Below are 18,447 nucleotides of genomic sequence, written 5' to 3' on the forward strand. Positions count from 1 at the left end.
GACTCCGATGAAAGTTCATCATTATGCTTCGTAACATCTCAAGAGCTTCTGTCTGCGGAGAGACGCGCGCGCGCGTGTGTGTGTGTGTATGTATACATATGCGTGATGCTCTCAATCAACGCTGATTTAATTATCCAAGTATATGGTTTGATTTTCGGCCCGGTGGGCTCGTATTACTCCGTAATATACACTCCAAAATGGAAAAACGACTCTGTGTACATTTACGAGCGTCGATGTACACGCTCTACACACAAGCCGATTATGCTTGCCTGAGTGTGATCGTAAACACTTGTTTTTATCGATCGATTTCGATATACGGGGATCGAATTCGGTTTTGTCGAAGTGTTACGAGCTCGCACCAAGGCGTCATAAGACAGAAGGCAGTGTGCAAGTATTATAATACCGGCGATAATGTGTTTATTTCTCACGGCTCGTATACAATGCGCACATCTAAGACATCTCTCTCTTTCTGTCGTCATAATAAAAAAGACGAAGATTTCGTGTTTGAGTCTGTCTCGCTTATATATCTCTCTCTCTCCCCACGTGTTTGTGTATGTATACACAACGCGAACGTGTTTTCTTCATAGAGGCGTCGTTCGTCGAACGTATATACGTTTCTTTCTCTTTTCTCTTTCGACGCTCGATAAAAAGGCATCGATACATACAGTACACAGCACAACACGATGACGCGGGCATCTTTTCAATCTCTTTCTCTCCTTCTCCTCGCTCTCACACGCACAGTATATAAGGCGAACGCACACGAGCGCACGTGTGAGCCCGACGACAAAAAACAATTCTCTCTCACTCTCGCACATCGCACATGTGTGTGTGTGTGTGTGTACTCGCGCCACAATCCACCTACACACATGCACGAGGCATCGACCAATGGCAGTGTCGTGGGCCCACAAGGCGGGAAATGCCCCGCGATGCCGCCGCCACCACCGCGGTGGCCCGCCAAACGCGCGCCCGCCTAATACTCCCGCGGCGTGGTTTCTAATTCCTTTGTGTAGCGCGCCGACTACGCGGGTTTTTTGGCCTGCGGCGAGCCACGCGATGCCATGGACGCTTTTTCAAGGAATAGATGATAAAAAAACCCATGGAATCGCGCAAAACGTAGCGTCATCGAGCGCGCGACCGGAAAACTGCTCCGATTTATGTACCTATATGCGACTCTCAGGTGAGCGAGGCCGTGTATTCGCGGGGCGCGAATTGGCCATACCGCGCGCAGATATAATCGGAGGCGGCCGAAAGCGCGCCAAAGCTCGGCGCGAAGCACACTCCGACATGCAACGCACCCGCACCAGTGCGTCCATCGGGCTGAGCGGCCGATTCCACAAGTTGCATCGAGACCTCCGCGACTCTGGTTGAGCCGGTCCACCGCCGTGCACAGTGGCAGATGTCGCCGCGATCAGGGGCGCGCGACGCCGCCGCCGCCGTAAGATGGCCACGTACGTCTCTCGCCTGTATAGTTTTCCCGCCTAAAAACCGGAGTAAATAGCGCAGCGCGGCGACGACTGACGCGAGCGCGCGCGCGCGCTCCTTTTTTCTCTTTGGAGTCACACGCACGCCACACATGCGCACACGTACACGACTCCGACAGCGGCACTGTGCATGCGCTTGTGTATGTGTATATGGAAGGTAATGCCGCCGCTGCCGTCACCGCCACCGCGCCGTTTTCGTCGTCTGTTGTGTGTCGGTGTGCGTAGGTTTTCTCAGTCCGACTTGTACGCTTGCCGAGTACGGGTTCGGCGCTTAGAGGCACAATACACACACACACGCACTGTGCCCCCGAAATAGTAGTAATAGTAGTAGTAGTAGCAGTACAAGTACAAGCGATATATAGCGAAGCATCGTGGAGGCGCGCGTTGGTTGTATCATACGGGGCTCGTATATACGACGAATACGAGAACCTCAGCTCGAAATAAGGGGGTAGAACGCACGCATCTCGCGACGCGCGATCATCGTGTCTCGCAATCATTATTATTTTTTTCCTTTTTTTCGTTAAAAAAAAAAATCTCTCGAGGGCCGCCCCGCGTTCGAATCGCGGCACCTCCTTCGCGCGAGTGAGCAGGTACTACAAGTCGAACGAGCGAATTGATGCTTGTTACCGGGAGCAGCAGCAGCAGCAGCGACCGAGAGGCCACCGGTGTCGATTTTTTTACTACGAGTGTGTTATTGTATTTTTTGTTGTTGTTGTTTTGCGTTATATTGAGAAGAGACAGAGTGCGGTGATTGATATTGCAAGAACGAGTGCTCTCGTGAATCGTCTGTATTGTACAGTTATTAAAGAGACGACGACGACGACGGCGACGCTGCAGCGTTCGTAGTTGAAATAAAGCCATCAAGATGGGCAAGCCCGACGATAATGAGGACTCTACCTTCACCAAGCATCAGGATCTCTGCGAGAAGCTCAACATGGATGCTTCTGCTGCCAAGGAGGCTTGGGAGTCGTATGAAAATATCAGGCAGCACTATACTCTTGGGGTGAGTTGTTGTTGTTGTTGTTGTTGTTTTTTACATTGTTTTGCAAGTGTGCTGCTTTGTTATTATTACACAAATGAATTGGGAGTGATCAAGCTGGTTTGTTTATTATGTTTATCAGGGTGACCAGCTGCACTGGATTGGGTGTGCCTTATATGTAGCTTGTAGGAAAGCTAGTACTCCAACTGTTGGAAAGGCTGGCTCCAATATACAGGGCAATTGTGTGTCCTTAACAAGATTACTAAGACTGTGTAATCTTCCTCTTACCGAGTTCTTTACTAAGAGCAAAGCGTGGGCCGATATGTGCCACATGCCTCAAGATTTTGGAGCAAGAATTGATTCTTTACAGAAGAACTTTTCTGTATCATCTGTGATTTTCCAGAAGTATCAGCCAATATTTAAAAATATTTTTAAAGATCCTTCTGAGGAATTAGGTAAACCAGTCAGATCTAGAAGACACAGGACTCTACCTTGTACACCTTCGCGCTTATTCGAATTTGGATGGTCACTTTTCATTTGTATTAAAAGTAAACTAGCTATAATATCTGATGATTTGGTCAATTCTTATCATCTATTATTGGTTTGCTGTGATCTGTTGTATATGAACGCATTGATGGCCAACAGAAGAGACTTATTAAACTCTGAATTTGAAGGTTTGTACTAAATTTTTGTCCTATGAACCTTTATTTTTATGATTCAAATATTTATAGCTATTAAAATTAATTTGTATACTAGGATTGCCTGAAAAGTTTAATGCACCAGATTTTACACTACCAGAAAGTGCCAATTGCATTATTGACCTGTTATGTGATAACCAACAATTTTCCACTGAAGCAAAGCTTATAAAGACATATTATTTTAAAATTCAAATGAATGAACTTTTTAATTCAAAAGTTCTAAGAGGAAATCAGACCGATTTCACCGGATTATTGGATGCATTGAATTTTGATGGAAATAACAAATCTGTTAATAGAATCTATGAACAGCACATTCTCAGTGTCGGTGATCTGGATGAAAGAATATTTCTTGGTAAGTTATTTTTCTATTCAACACTACTACTTCTACTCTTCATAAGAAGTCCACTTTTGTATCAGTTTAGTTAACTCATAGTAGAATACAATTTATTGGTTATTTTTTGGTTATTTTATACAGAATTACTTGATAACTTTGCCTCAACTAGTAACAAACCAATAACCAATTTTGTAAAAATGTTTCTTAAAGAACAAATGAGTAACCTAGAACTATGACTAACATTCCTTTGTTTTTTTACACTCAACTACATGATTTTTTTTTGTTTTTTTTTTTGTTTATGTGTACCCTGCTGGCTTTGTACATTTTCAACCAACGCACAACCTCTTGTTTTGCTTATAACCGTACCTGCAATATTATTTTGACATTTAGCTGAGTGGAGAAGAGCAAGAATAGAAGGTAATTCACAAAAAGAAATATTTCATGGAGATGTAGCTTGGTGTGCATTACTAAAAGGTGGGTCCTTGCTTAAAAATAGTTCATTTTTAAAAATATTGTCTTTTTTAGTAATAAATCATTATAGATATAAGTTAAATATTTTTTAATGTCGAATTGAACAAACTTAAATTCATGCATGGTTCATATTTAGTCCAAATTACACAAATCCTTTAAAAAAATTTCATTTAAAGAAACGCCGTTCAAACAATGTTTTAATTCCCTTATTGAATTTATTACTCACGAAAAAAATTCGTTACACGCGCGCAGCAGCTGCCTTTTTCTCGTACCTACAGACAACCCCTCCTCCCCCACCAAAACTCGTTATACCATTGTGATCATCGTTCATAGGATCGCTTTTTCTCTCTCTCTCTCTTTCGGTCACGTTCGCACGCTTATAACAGCTGAGACATTTAAAAATTCTCTCTCGTATAAAACTCGACTCCGCGTTTTTAAAGGGACCGGCGTCTCCTCACCCCTGCGTCATCGTTTCAACTCCCTCTTTTTTTTCTCTCCGTATCGCGTATATACAGCGTGAAATTGTTAATGGCATTACGGAAGATGCCGCGCATTCGTGAAAGTTAAAATAAATATACGAAACGTTAAGTACCGCGCTGTACACTGTACGCCGCGTGAAACTCGGAAGCTGCTCCGTTTATATAGTCCCGCGCAAACCCCCAATACTGCACTGAAATATCAACACTTTGCGATCGAAGCAAGCGCATATGCGGCGGGTGTTTCCCTATTATACACAAAGCCCTTATATACACGATCGGCGACTCCATATACAGCTGACGGAGCTTCCTCAAAATCAGACCCCGAATCATTCGAACGAAAATGAACGAAAATTATATTTTATTTCGAAATACATACGAAACACATCGGAATATGACTGATACGGTGTTCGACACGATGGAATTATTGACGTTTTCGTCGTTTCAGGTCCGGACTCCAACAGTAATATAGGCTCAACCCCAGCCAAAATGATGAACATGTCCGATTTCCAGGAGCAGTTCCAATCAAAGAAGGAACAACTCAACTCTGTAAGAATATTATTTCCTTTGGAATTTTTTTAATTTGAAAAAATCAAAAATTTAAGACTCATGTAATTTTTTTTGCTTTCACAGCTCCAGACTTGGGCACCGCCAACTCCTTTGACAGGGAGAAAGTATTTAAAAACGAAAGATGTAGCCAACACTGCCTTACCCAATCCAACCCAAAGTGTTGTTCGCTTACAATCTTTGTTAGTTGGTTGTAATCCTTTGCCTTCAGAATCTTTGCAAGAAATTTTTAAGAATAGTTCTCCTGATATTGAGATTTTCGTAAAGGCTAAAGTTGAAGAATTTGGAAATATGTTCTGCGAAGCTTATTCTTCCAAGTTGCCTGAACAAGCTGAGAACACTTGTTCAGATTTTGGTAAAAAACGTCTACAATCAGCACAAATTTTGTTCTATAAAGTTCTTGAATTAGTATTAAATGATGAAATGTCGAAAAAGCAAACTTCTGATGTTTCTGTAAGTATCATTTTTATCATAATAATATTTAAAAAAACTTGAATTGTAAATTATTAATTAATTTTCTTACTTTCCATAGAATTTACTAAAGAATGAGATATTCCTTCAATGTCTGTTTGCTTGCTGCTGTGAAATTGTGATTCACTCGTATCAGAACAGAGACAAGACATTCCCTTGGATTCTTAAAGCACTTAATCTTGAAGCATATTTATTTTACAAAGTAATTGAAGTCATTGTCAAAGCTGTTGACCAACTCACTCGTGACATGGTAAAGCATTTGAATCGCATTGAGGAAATGATTTTGGAATCCCTAGCCTGGAAAACACCGAGTCCTTTGTGGGCTGCGATAGATGCTTTGAAATCAAAAGAAAAAGGAACTTCTAAAGATGATGATTTCATTGGATTGCCATCTTATGAAGAAGTTGCTTTACCAGGGACTTTTGATTTAATAGATCCAAACACTCCTGGGCAACCTGTGCTTCGAAGAATCGCTTTGGATAGGGGTGCTCCCAACGATGTAACACAGAGTCCCATTTCATCTGCTTCGGATAGATTCCAATCCCCAACCTACCCAAGTGCTTTAGTAAAGAAGCGTTTGTTTTCCGAAAAAACGGCGAATCAAAGTTTATTGAAAGGTAGTGGTCCTCTTGCTAGAGTTGCTAATTCTGAACCTCAGAGGAATGGGCCGGTTACAAGTACACCTGTTTTAAATCGAGACCAAACGAAACCAAGGCGCACTGGCTCGTTGGCTCTATTTTTCAGAAAATTCTACAATCTCACAAATGCTCGAATGCAAACATTGTGCAATGCACTTGAAATCACCGATGTCGATGTCAAACGCAAAATATGGACGATATTCGAACATACGATCAAAGAGCGCACTGAGCTCATGAAAGACCGACATTTGGATCAAATCTTAATGTCTGCCGTTTATGTGATTTGCAAATTGTGTAAAATTGATAAAAATACATTCACTGAGATCATGAGATGTTATAGGCTGCAACCACAAGCTGAATCACATATCTACAGATCAGTTTTGATTACGCGCGTTAGTCGGAACAGTTCAAGCACTTCTGATGAAACTCTTAATAATAAACACCAAGAAAATAGTGGACCACCGACGCCTTCAGAGATGGCTGCTACATCCAGAATTTATAATTCAGAAGAACGTGGTGATCTTATTAAATTCTACAATGCAGTCTTTGTACCGGAAGTAAAAGACTACGTTAAACGCTTGGGTTTGGCAGACCCTAACATTGCCAATCTCACGTTGAGTCCATTGCCACGACAAAATCGTCCAATTCCGCAAAGTTCTCCAGTGCGTCGAGTGACTGACTGCATCATTACCCGTGTTCTTGACCCTAAAGAACTTCCAGCTTCTCCAGCACCTACGCTGAACTATTGTTTCAACAGGAGTCCTGCAAAAGTTGGTATTTTTTTAATTATTAAAATTGTTCTCACAAATATTTTATTTATTCATGTAGAATTTTAAATTACCTTTCAAGGACTTGGAAACCATCAACAAAATGGTAACCCAGGCTGACGCTCGAAAGTACATCGGTAAACGCTTATTAACTGATGATGCCGAAACGAATTTGATAGCAGATGGTGAGCCAAATTCCAAAAAATCTGCACCTTCTGCTACATTTGTTGCAAGAAAGCTAGAGAATATAATGGGAGAACGACGCACTCAAAATCATTAATGTGTAAGATATTTATTAGTTCATAACTAATTGGTAATTTGAATGATGAAATTGAATGTTAAAATTGACTTTTTCGATTGATGAAGTAAAAAATCGAATGAATCTACTACTGTACAAAACCAAAAAATGAATGAGTAGTACAGCTTGTCAGACTCGATAGACAAAAGAGTGATCTCTGCCGAAAAATACGGCATTTTTATTATCGTTGGGAAGTTTTTCAAAATGTGATTTATCAAATAACATTATTTACAAAATTTTCTTTTTAAGTATTTGAAAAGTACAGAGAGGAAAATTTTTTAGCTATTAAGGCTCGCATTGGCGTATGCATTAATCAATTGTTTCGTGGATAGTCAATAAGTATGATTTGGAATTGGACGTGATATTAGAAATGAACTTTGAATTGGATATTTTCTTAATTTGTATATTTTCACGCTTTGAAATCAATTCACCGTCACGTTTGTCGTATACTTTTAATTACACGATAATCTGATGAGGTTTATGCCTTTCATCGCTTCCTTGTTATTTTCTTTTGGTTTTTGACACATAGTAGTAGGTCAAACTTTCATTTGAGACATGGGATGATTTGAAAAATATTTTTTGTCTTAATCATGCGCAAGTCTTATCAATGAACCAAAAATTCACAATTTATTACTTTAGGAACTTGCATTAGATCAACGAAACTTTTAAATTTTTTTTACAATCAGCACTACTTTTCAACTTTGTATTTGTAATTCTTGCTGAACCATTTTATTATGGTGGCTCACCTTCAAATTTTTATGCAAATCAAGATTTTTACACTTAATTATGCTCCTCACAGAATTTTATGTTACATTTTATATCTAATAAGAAAAATGAATCATCGTACGAGTCCGTATTTACGATAGCACGACAAAAATTGTACTTACAAAATTTGAAGGTGGTGTACTACCTAAAATCAAAAAGTTCAATTTAAAATGAGACTGCATTTTCAAAAATTGAATTTTGCATATTGAGCTTTTCCTGACATAACAAATTACCTGTGTGTATGTAAAAATGTGATCTAACGATTCTTTTGAAAAAATCAATTACTTTCATCACAGATACAAATACTAATTAATTTTGTAAAAATGAGTTTGGGTTATATTACTTGTGATGAAGTACTTTTTGCAAACTTTAACTGGGCCTACAAAAAATTATATTAATTTTAGCAATTGTGATTTCTAAATTATTAAATGATTGGATAGATTGTGCCAAAGTGACTGTGAAATCTCAAGTTCATTCTCATGGTAGTGTGTAGCCCCCCGAATCAATTTTTTTAAGTTATTTAGTGAGAATGGCACAAGATCCGTGAGATCGTTATTTAATTAATTTATATTATGTTTCTACATAATTTCAATTCTCACTAATATCATAGTCTATACTTAGAATTTGCTAAGCATTCTATCCTAATTACTCTTAGTGAATAAGAAATTAAATTAAGCTCATAATTGTTACAACACACATTCAATTAAGTCTCAGAGTCGTCATATATATTAAATTGAATATATATATTATATTATATTAAAAATCAAGAAATCTTGGACTTTGTTTTGAATATAAGTGATTTTCGTAAATGATTATAATTCGTTTCTTGCTCAAATGATATGATAAAAGTGAACTTTTTTGCTAGGACAAACAAAAGTGACACATTTCTTTGTATCGACGTACATGATAAAAAAATATATATATATAGGTTTATATATATTTATATTCAATAAGCAGGTCCAGGATACAATTATAAACATATTAAAAAAAAAAAATCATATTGTATAGTCATATATTTTCCTGTGTGTGTGTGCACGTGATAAGTAAATGTTATATTTTGTAATTTTGTGCACAGCCGAGCAGCAGCAGCAGAGATTGCCTGACATTTTTATCAAAAAACACATACTAATGGATACATTTTTTGCTTGTAAATATTGATAAAAGTGGTTGAAAATACCATGGAAAAAAAAACTAAAATTATATTATAAATTATAAACAGCTTATAAACAACGCAGTTATTTATTTCTCGATTTATGTACACCCGAAGGTTCCATCTATCTCCTTATCTATGCGGTTTCAGAGATTCCCAAGTCGTCGTCGTCGTCGTAGTCGGTGTTTGACGCATCGGAAATTCTCAGAACGTGCGCCAGCGAGCACACCGATATACTTTTTAAAACTCGTACATATTAATTCCTTCTATTTTTATTGAAAAACGTGCGATAATAGTCGATTCGATCGTCGTGTCGCACGATTGCGCGACGACGCGTACGCATACATCGAAAAATTGAAAATCGCGCTCCTTCGTGACAAGGAAAAAAAAATTGCATACTTTGAAAGTGTTCGAGAAAATCACAAAGCGAACGTTTGTGTACACAATGTATGCATAACGATATTATTATGAGAATGTTCCAGTAATACACACCTCGCTACTGTTCGTTCTTTCCTGAAAATCGGCTTTTATTAAGAGGAAAAAAAAAAAAAAGAAATAATAATGCAACGCCACCGCCGAGAGAATTGCATTAAAATCAATCGTATCTCTCCTATACAATACGTGCGCAATCAATCATTCGTTACAAGTACATGAGCGAGCTCAATGGAAGATCGGCATACGTATCGTACGTATTATTATACGCGCGTCAATTGCACGGAATCTCGACTCGCTCGACTCGCTGCACAATATCCTGCATCGGTGCGATGGCTTATTAAGTAATCGATTGTATTGCGCGCACGTCCCCTCTCACCTTACTTACTACTTATATATCTTATTTGGCTCTCTCGCTCGAGGAGCAGCATGAGCTCCGCGAGGCACGATTCGATTAACGATACGACACTGACCGATATCTCTCTCTCTTGCTCATTCACGGACGATCAGGAATTGCAACGCCTGTCGAGACAGGAATCGCGCGACTCCGAATATAATATCGGAAGAACACTCGACCTTAAACATTATCTCCCTCTCGATGTTTACGCCTATTACGAATCGATGATCGCAATTGTTATGAACAAATAAAAGGTATATAATCGTCGATCGCGTTAGCCTAATTTTTTTTCCCACCCGCAATAATAAAAGGCAATAATAAACAAACAACAAATCGTGTCGAGTGGCTCGATCGGCACACATAAACATATTTTTTTTTCCTACTCAGCTCGCTCGCGCGCGAGATCGTGAGCTACGTGCATAATATACGATACCCACACGCGAAAAATTTAACAACAAATTTGTTTGTGTGCGCGCGCGCATAATCTAAGCAATATATCCTATACCAACGAGTCGTGAGTATCGGCGGCCCCGATCGAATCGATGTGTTAAAATTTATAATAATGTTTGTGTAAAAAAAAAAAAACGAATATATAAAGAGAATCGCATGCCTCGGAGGCCCACGTCATCGTGCGACAACTCGCAGAGAGCTACATAGTGCGTCGTTTTGTCAGGCTTAAAAGAGCAGCAGCGCAGCGACGCTTTTGTAATTGAGCATTATATACATATATATCCATAGCCACACACACACTTACACGGCTCTCTCGGCGCAGGTAGTATTAAGAGTCGGTAAGTATTATATATCTATATATAGCGATATATGCGAGAGAAACACGCACTACACAGGCTCGCAGGTGAGGAATCGTGGGAGAGAGAGAGAAACGGCGCAGGCCGCAATATAATTATCTGCATTCTCTCTCTTTTTCGCTCTTTGGTTTTTCCTCTCTGTCTCTCTCTCCGTCGGGTTTTTGAGTGCCTGCCTGCCTATAACACACATATACTTGACTCGTATATACTCGCCGCCGCCGCTACCAGAAAGTCGTGGCCGGGCGCCTCAGCTATCTGCGAGCGCGAGTCGTCGTCGCGCTTATATAGTAGTTGTCACTCGGCAGGTGTGTCCCACGCGCTGTCGCGTAACGTACGAGTACAGTTTTTTTTTTGATATACGTGAAATCGTTGTGTTTAATCGATAATAATTTTATCCGTGTGCTTTTTTCGCGATGTGCAAATTGTATTGAGTATTTAAATATATACAGGATACGCACGGAGGAACCAATCGCAACAAGTGCATAATAGAAGAAACAGAAGGATGTCGCCGACATTGACGAAGATCGTCGCCTCGTTGGTCCTGTGCAACGCGCTGATGCTCGCGGGCTGCCGGGCCAACGGCCTCGACGAGATCATCAAGACCGAGAAGGAGCTCGAGCTCGTCAGCTCGTTCCAGACCGAGGAGGAGATGCTGAATTACCTGGGCATTAAAGATCCGCGCAAGTCCGATTACGAGGACGGCGGCGACAGCAACTCGATTCATCAGCGCTCGGCGGGCAACATCATCAGCAGGCCGCGCATGGCCAACTGCAAGCCCGAGAACCAGACGGTGAGCACGACCGAGGTCAACGGCACCTATCACGACCCCTACGTCATGTTCTCGCCGCCCTGCATCAGGGTGCAGCGCTGCGGCGGCTGCTGCTGGCTCCAGAAGCTCGCCTGTCGGCCCATCAAGACCGAGACGCTGTTCGTGCAGCTACTGGGCATACGCTACCCGGACAGCGATCACTCCGAGACCTGGAAGGAGCTGGTGCCGATCGAGCAGCATCTCGAGTGCAAGTGCGAGTGCCGCTTCGGGCCCGAGGCCTGCAACGACCGGCAGGTCTACTCGAAGCAGGACTGCATGTGCTACTGCGCGAATCGCGACGAGGAGGACAAGTGCGAGCGCGGCGACTGGGCCGAGCGTCATCGCTGGAACGTGACCACGTGCGGCTGCGACTGCCGCCAGGAGTACCTGCGCGAGTGCAGCACCGGCTATTATTACGACCAGCAGCAATGCGCCTGTCGCAAGCTGCAGCTGTTCAGCCACTGGTTCGGTTCGGCTGATTCTTCCCAAGCTGCTGCTGCTGGTGAAGTTGGAGGTCCCTCGGTGCCTTTGAACAACAGACAGTACGGAGTGGCCGTCAACGATCGGCGAGCCAGCTACAACAACAACAACAACGGTCGACAGAGGACCACCGACAAGCCGCCCGTCTACGTCTACACGTTCGCCGGCGCCGACGATCCCAGGAGGAAGCACAAGGACGATCCCGAGTACTGAGTCGACCGATTGGCGTTGTACAATAACGATCTCTTCTCTGACTCATCGTCGCATAGTCGCGCGCGCGTCGATCTAACACGATTGTCTATATTATATACATTCGCGTCTTTACGTGTACGATTGTACCGAGAGTGAATCGTTGTTGTTCCTGGCCGTGAAGTGAATGTATCTCTGCCGGGCGAGCAAAAAAAAAATGTAGATATCGATGTGTAGATAATAAATTCTAATATTTAATAATTTTTAATATAATACGAGAGTAAAAAAAAAGAGCGTCATCGCCGCCACGTGCGACGCACGTAGTTTATCGTTGCCGATTCGAGGATGACGATGACGACGATGATTTTGCTGCTGCAGATTTGCTTTAACGAGCGTAGATGATGGTATAATCGTCATCGTGCGCGCGCGAGGGGACGCGTGTAATATACTTTGATCGTCGAAATTTTAGCGGATTTTCGTACAATTATGTATTAAATTTTAACGCGTCGACTTGTTTAACTCGTATAATCTTTCAATGTTGATTCAAGTGGAAAAGGAAATGGCACTTTGATTGAATCATATTGTTCGTTGGAGCGCGCGATCTTCGCGCGATAGGCGCGTCGTCGTCGCGAAGAAACGATTTAATTATTTCGATGAATAATTCCCTTATCTCGTACACAAATGTGACCGAGATAACAACAAAAAGATTAATCTTTTTAATGAACGTCCATTCATTCATTCATTACTATTATTATCGTTATTTTTATAAAAGTCGTTGTGGCAAATAGTAATAGCTTTGAGACGCGCCGAGAATGCGCGCGAGAGGAGGTGCAGTGCAAAAGTACCGCGAGGAATGATAATTTTGGAGCTACACACCTTTCGCGACTTCATTGTCAATGCATGTTATCGAGACAGTTACTTTGAATAATTACATATAATGTGATCGTTTGGTACTTGTATTTACATGTATAAGATTGATGATATTTCCAATGTTATTCCGTGTTTTGTAGATTTTAAAAGTAATGATATTGTCTTACTTTATTAAACGATGAAAAGCAAAAAATTTTTATGACCAAAGACGTTCTTGTATGCATATTTCAAGTATTACGCTCTGTTTCAACTGCACCGTTATACACAATAGATAGAGAATTATCTATATTGTTAAAAATGTTTTACCGACCTGAAGAAAATAACGTATTCTTTTCTCACTGCGTTAGGAAGTGAGTTTGTGAAAAATCAATGTAAATAAAATTATCCATATCTTATATTCGGTAAGCACTAAATATCAATAAAACAAATTTAAACATATATTCACCTGATGTTTTGATTAAAAAATATTTACTATTCCCATCCCTTGAAACTTTTTCTTTGACGATGCAATACTCTTTTGATTAGTGCGCGACAGACGATGCTAATCATTGCTGGGTTTCACAACATAATTATAAAAAGTTATGATTGGTTCAACATATCTTTATTAACTTCTTCTATCATGATTATTGACTGAAAGCACCGATGAACATGGCTCACTCATTACTCATTGAGTATATCAGGTTTACAACCAAGTCTGGACTTTCAATTTTTATCTCTATAATGACTCAGAGTGCCTATTTTTTTTGTCTTTGTTTATATACATAAAGGTTCAAAACAACAAAAATAGTAAAGAGTTTTTTTTTTAACTAATAATAGAATTTAATTTTAATAAATTTTACACATCATTCGTGAGCAACCAGTTACTTGAGATGATGGAAGAGTGTCTTAGCAGCACAGTGGTCGACGCAGCTGACGAAATCGATGACCTCCTCGAGGCAGGTCTCCTCCGTCTTGGTGCGCGAATTGACGCGGTCGTTGCACGTGTTCAGCTTGTCCTGCAGAGCTACGCACTTGGACGTCGCCTGGCACTTTTCCTGTAACACACACACAAAATATCGCAATCGTTAGTGCCTCTGCTGCACACTGGCTATAACCTATACGGGGCTTGTCATTGATTTTTCGCAAGGTTACGCTCGTCCGAACGGGTTACATCGACGGTCGACGGCTAAGCGCGATAACGATGCAACACGCTTCCGCTACGGTGTCGGGCGTGTGGGTAAACATTTTTAGATACAATTTTCACGCTTAAAAGTTGAAATAAAGTTACGTAATGTCGGAGAGAGCTCGTTCGTTCGTGGGACATAATAACACTTACGCGCAAGATTTTCTGCGGGTCGACCAGCTCAGCCTCTTCCTCCTCCTCGGCTTTGACAACTGGTGCCAGTCGCTCCATGAAGGACGAGAAAAAATTGAATAACATGTTGATCAGTTTCTGCTTGTCTAGCGGTTGAACAAATTATTCTCTTTTTTACGCAAAGATGCCCAAACACTGCTTCACGTCGCAGCAGACGTCTTAGTTTCGAGTTCGTGTCTACAATCGTGCCTAGTGCGCACGCTCGAAGTTTGTCGTTCGAAAGTTGCCTGTCACAAGAAAAATAATTGCATTCTCTTAAAACTCGTAGACAAAATATGAACAAAAAAGTTACATGGATTTATTATTCATGAATGAACAATTTTATAAAAAAGAAAACAAAATAATAAATTTTTTGCTTTTTGAAATTTGAGAAAAAAAAATAATGCTCAAAAGCTTTTTGCCAAGGATATTATATATCCTCAATGTTCGCACCTTCTTTATTACTGCTCACACTTATTATACTATAATTTTATCATATACAGTTTCGATTTTCGACTTTCGATTGTCATTAAACTTGAGTATGCGGAGTGCGGCGAGACACCTACGCAGTTGTAGTCAAAGCCTTAAACTAGTCATTTACCCAGAGCTGCTCCAAGTCGCGGCGGCTGTCAACGTTATCTTTTGAGGTTATAATCATTGTTGTCGTTTGAAAGTCAGCTTCATATTTGTTTGACCCGTTGATTTTTAACGCGGTTGAACACAAATTGGATTTTATTTATTAACGCAAAAATGCCGCCAACCATTCAAAATGGTACCGCCGACAAGAGGGGTGCTTCCTCGAGGACCGCCGAAAAAAAGTAAGTTTTTAACATTTAAAAAGTTTTGTTGCTTTGACTCAATCATGATGCTAATTTTCATCTTCTTCTTTCAGACTTGATCTTATTTCGAAGGTCAAATTTTGTAACACTTTACCAGACATCGCTATGGATACCAAGTATATCACATATCCATTCTTAGCAACAAGATTTATGCAGTATAATCCAACTTCTTTAGAAAGATCTTACAAATATGAAAATCTGACCGAGCACGACTTGGGAGTTGAAATTGATTTAATTGACAAGGACATCTATGCATGTGATCCAAATGCTCAGCTTGATCCAGCTGATGAAAAGTTACTGGAAGAAGATGTTATGACCCAACAGGTTTCCAAACGCTCTAGGGATCACGCCAGAAGTGTATCGTGGCTGAAACGTACAGAGTATATTTCTACTGAGCAAACTAGATTTCAACCTCAGACTACCTCTGACAAGGTTGAAGCTAAAGTGGGACACAATATTAAGAAACATCTTAAGGTAAATTTGATTGTAATTTTCTGGAAACAATCAAATTACCAAGATTCATTCAATAATCATGAATTTATATCAATTTAGGAAGATACATTATACATGGATCGTGAGTCTCAAATTCGAGCCATTGAAAAAACATTTTCGGATAACAAGAAACCTATTGAAAAACATTATAACAAACCAAATGTTACACCTGTGGAAATATTCCCTGTATTTCCTGATTTCAAGGTTTGAAAATTTAAAACTTTATTCACTAAATGATATATATAGGTTATTTAAAATTTAATTTATTAATTGATTTTAGCTATGGAAATATCCCTGTGCTCAAGTTATATTTGACTCGGATCCAGCTCCTCAAGGACTCTCTGTTCCTGCTCAAATAGAGGAAATGTCTCAAGCTATGATTCGGCAAGTTTTAAATTTTATTAAATTTCTACTCTGATTTGTAGCAAAAAAAAATAATTGAAATATTGATTCAATTTATAGAGGTGTGATGGATGAAAGCGGCGAGCAATTCGTTGCCTACTTCTTACCTACAGAAGACACTCTGGAAAAGAGGAAACGAGATTTCATCAACAATTTAGAGTATGCAGAAGAAGAAGAATATGATTACAAAATGGCCAGAGAATATAATTGGAACGTCAAAAGTAAAGCATCCAAAGGTTACGAAGAAAACTATTTCCTTGTTGTGCGCGATGACGGGGTAAGATTCGATCCTTGCACTATTAATTATCAACTAATGTAAATTTATTTCAAATTTCACTTATTAATTTTTGCCCATAGGTATATTATAACGAATTGGAAACTCGAGTAAGACTCAACAAACGCAGACAAAAGATTGGTCAACCTGTCAACAATACTAGGTTAGTTGTTAAACACCGTCCACTTAATGCCCCAGAATTCCGTATGCAACGATTCCGTGAAAAACAACTAGAACCTCCTTGCGATGAAGATGAAGAGGAAGAAGAGGAAGAAGAAGAAGAAGAGTTGGAAACTCAAAGGAAGAGTGACAAGACACAAGATAAAGGTTTGTTATTTGATTCACATATTAGTTTTTTATCATACGTTTATCAATATTTGTTACTTACTGAAAAATTGTAATTGTAGAAGCTTCAGACGAAGAAGACAAAAATGACAAAGACAACGACAAAGGAGACGAAGCTGAAGAGAACGAGGAACGAGACGAGAATGAAGAAGAAACTGGCTCGAGAGCTTCGAGTCATCGGTCCAGATCGCGTTCAAGATCAGTGTCTCAGGCGGCCTCGAATCGTAGCCGATCGAATTCCGGCTCACGCTCGGGGTCCGGCTCGCGGTCGGGCTCGGGTTCGCGTTCGGGTTCTGGTTCCAGGTCCAGATCCAGATCGAGGTCGAGGTCAAAGTCGGGATCGCGTTCAAGATCTGGTTCTCGCAGCGCGAGATCTGGATCGGGATCTCCCGCAAGATCACAGAAATCCGGCTCCAGCCGTTCGAGTTCTCGTTCGGGCTCGAGATCGAGATCGGCGTCGCCGGCGTCGGGAAGCGACGCTGGTAGCGGTAGCGAGGCTTGAATTATGGGGGGAAAAAAGCGCTCGAGTTCGGTTGTTACATCGTTCCAAACTTGAGTCATTGTAATGTAAAAATACAATTATTTTTTAGACACGGCATGATATGAACGCGTTTCATTAAAATTATCCATATAGTTTTAAACGAAAATAATTTTATACCAGATTTTCAAAATTAATTCAATAAGATAAAGTATAACGTAAAGCGTCTGGTGTTTTATATCAACAACAGAAGACCAATTGTTTGAATCATGTGTAAATAATTATAATGAAAAAAAAATATAACAATTTTGTTGCTGAATAATTTTAATCGCTTTATTTATTCCTTATGACATAAAAAGAAGAACCGAATTTATATTTTTGGAAAACAATTAACAAACATCAAACTGTCCTTTCCCACAATAAGTCGATAAAATTGAACGTACTATATCATACATTATGCACTACTTCTCAGCTGTATACGCCAATGGACAGCACAGCTATCGCATGCCACACGGGTCTGAATGCAAAAATTGTGTTGTACTACAGGTAACGATGCACCAACTTATCTCGATGAATGAATATCTCAAAATTTGCATTTGTGACAGAAAAATGCAGAACCAAAAACAATACAAGATTGGCGCTTCTGAACGGGTCCTGCGCCTGGATATAGGGCAAAGTAAGCAGCTCTCGTAAAATCTCAGTTGCTCCGCGATCGCCCGAAAACCGCGTGCGTGCGGCTGCTGCTGCTGCTGCTGTCGGAACCGAGAATTACAGAAGTGGCTTTTTTGGAGTCGCGCGGAAGAAAATATAGCGTGCGCACACGGGCTCGAGTGTATACTGTATGCTCACACCGACGCTACACCCTGTATAAAGGTGTGCGTGCTTTGTGTATGCAATATAGTCATAGTCGCGCGCTGCAATAGTCGGGACGTACACACTCTCGCGACCTTTCAGTATATACTTATAGATATATATATTGTCTATATATATAGCGCACAATATATATACTTGTGCACGAGAGTAAACTCGCTAGCGCATTTTTCATAAAAACACACTTACCAGTAGTCAAAAGGTGGACAGTTCGACGAGCCTCGAGAGGGCTAAATGGGAAAATTTCGCCTTCGACTGCGGGCCCGCGAGCAAGCCGAGTCTTGGCTGTGAGAGCTCTCGAGGAATTCGGGGAAGCCGTTCGCGACACCTTTCCCAG

The 18,447-nt window shown here is 40.4% G+C and overlaps 4 protein-coding genes across 8 annotated transcripts; 3 read left to right on the forward strand and 1 right to left on the reverse strand.

Moving 5' to 3' along the window:
* The first annotated feature begins 1,633 nt into the window (after positions 1 to 1,633).
* On the forward strand, positions 1,634 to 8,979 carry LOC106654254 (retinoblastoma-like protein 1). 4 transcript variants are annotated; one of them, XM_014374044.2, is made up of 8 exons: positions 1,634 to 2,484; positions 2,603 to 3,134; positions 3,217 to 3,510; positions 3,883 to 3,966; positions 4,888 to 4,988; positions 5,073 to 5,459; positions 5,539 to 6,885; positions 6,944 to 8,979. In XM_014374044.2, the coding sequence occupies exons 1-8, from the start codon at positions 2,347 to 2,349 to the stop codon at positions 7,160 to 7,162; spliced, it is 3,102 nt and encodes a 1,033-aa protein (XP_014229530.1). In that variant the 5' UTR covers positions 1,634 to 2,346; the 3' UTR covers positions 7,163 to 8,979. The 4 variants fall into 4 exon arrangements, with proteins under 4 accessions (XP_014229530.1, XP_014229531.1, XP_014229533.1 ...); XM_014374045.1 differs by having other exon boundaries at positions 2,347 to 2,484; positions 6,965 to 8,979; XM_014374047.1 differs by lacking the exon at positions 3,883 to 3,966 and having other exon boundaries at positions 2,347 to 2,484.
* Positions 8,980 to 10,553: 1,574 nt separating this feature from the next.
* On the forward strand, positions 10,554 to 13,515 carry LOC106654113. 2 transcript variants are annotated; one of them, XM_014373821.2, is made up of 2 exons: positions 10,554 to 10,712; positions 11,180 to 13,515. In XM_014373821.2, the coding sequence occupies exon 2, from the start codon at positions 11,233 to 11,235 to the stop codon at positions 12,229 to 12,231; it is 999 nt and encodes a 332-aa protein (XP_014229307.1). In that variant the 5' UTR covers positions 10,554 to 10,712; positions 11,180 to 11,232; the 3' UTR covers positions 12,232 to 13,515. The 2 variants fall into 2 exon arrangements, with proteins under 2 accessions (XP_014229307.1, XP_014229306.1); XM_014373820.2 differs by lacking the exon at positions 10,554 to 10,712 and adding an exon at positions 10,928 to 11,035.
* Positions 13,516 to 13,661: 146 nt separating this feature from the next.
* LOC106654201 (cytochrome b-c1 complex subunit 6, mitochondrial-like) lies at positions 13,662 to 18,378 on the reverse strand. The gene is made up of 3 exons (XM_014373962.1): positions 18,300 to 18,378; positions 14,393 to 14,658; positions 13,662 to 14,111 (listed from the first exon to the last, which is right to left on the reverse strand). The coding sequence occupies exons 2-3, from the start codon at positions 14,495 to 14,497 to the stop codon at positions 13,938 to 13,940; spliced, it is 279 nt and encodes a 92-aa protein (XP_014229448.1). The 5' UTR covers positions 14,498 to 14,658; positions 18,300 to 18,378; the 3' UTR covers positions 13,662 to 13,937.
* LOC106654200 (RNA polymerase II-associated factor 1 homolog) lies at positions 14,909 to 17,562 on the forward strand. Its single transcript, XM_014373961.2, has 7 exons — positions 14,909 to 15,228; positions 15,303 to 15,723; positions 15,802 to 15,945; positions 16,022 to 16,125; positions 16,204 to 16,420; positions 16,501 to 16,744; positions 16,825 to 17,562. The coding sequence occupies exons 1-7, from the start codon at positions 15,161 to 15,163 to the stop codon at positions 17,262 to 17,264; spliced, it is 1,638 nt and encodes a 545-aa protein (XP_014229447.1). The 5' UTR covers positions 14,909 to 15,160; the 3' UTR covers positions 17,265 to 17,562.
* Positions 18,379 to 18,447: the final 69 nt, after the last annotated feature.

This window comes from Trichogramma pretiosum, unplaced genomic scaffold, assembly GCF_000599845.2.
Source record: "Trichogramma pretiosum strain Unisexual culture from Peru unplaced genomic scaffold, Tpre_2.0 scaffold25, whole genome shotgun sequence".
NCBI lineage: Eukaryota > Metazoa > Arthropoda > Insecta > Hymenoptera > Trichogrammatidae > Trichogramma > Trichogramma pretiosum.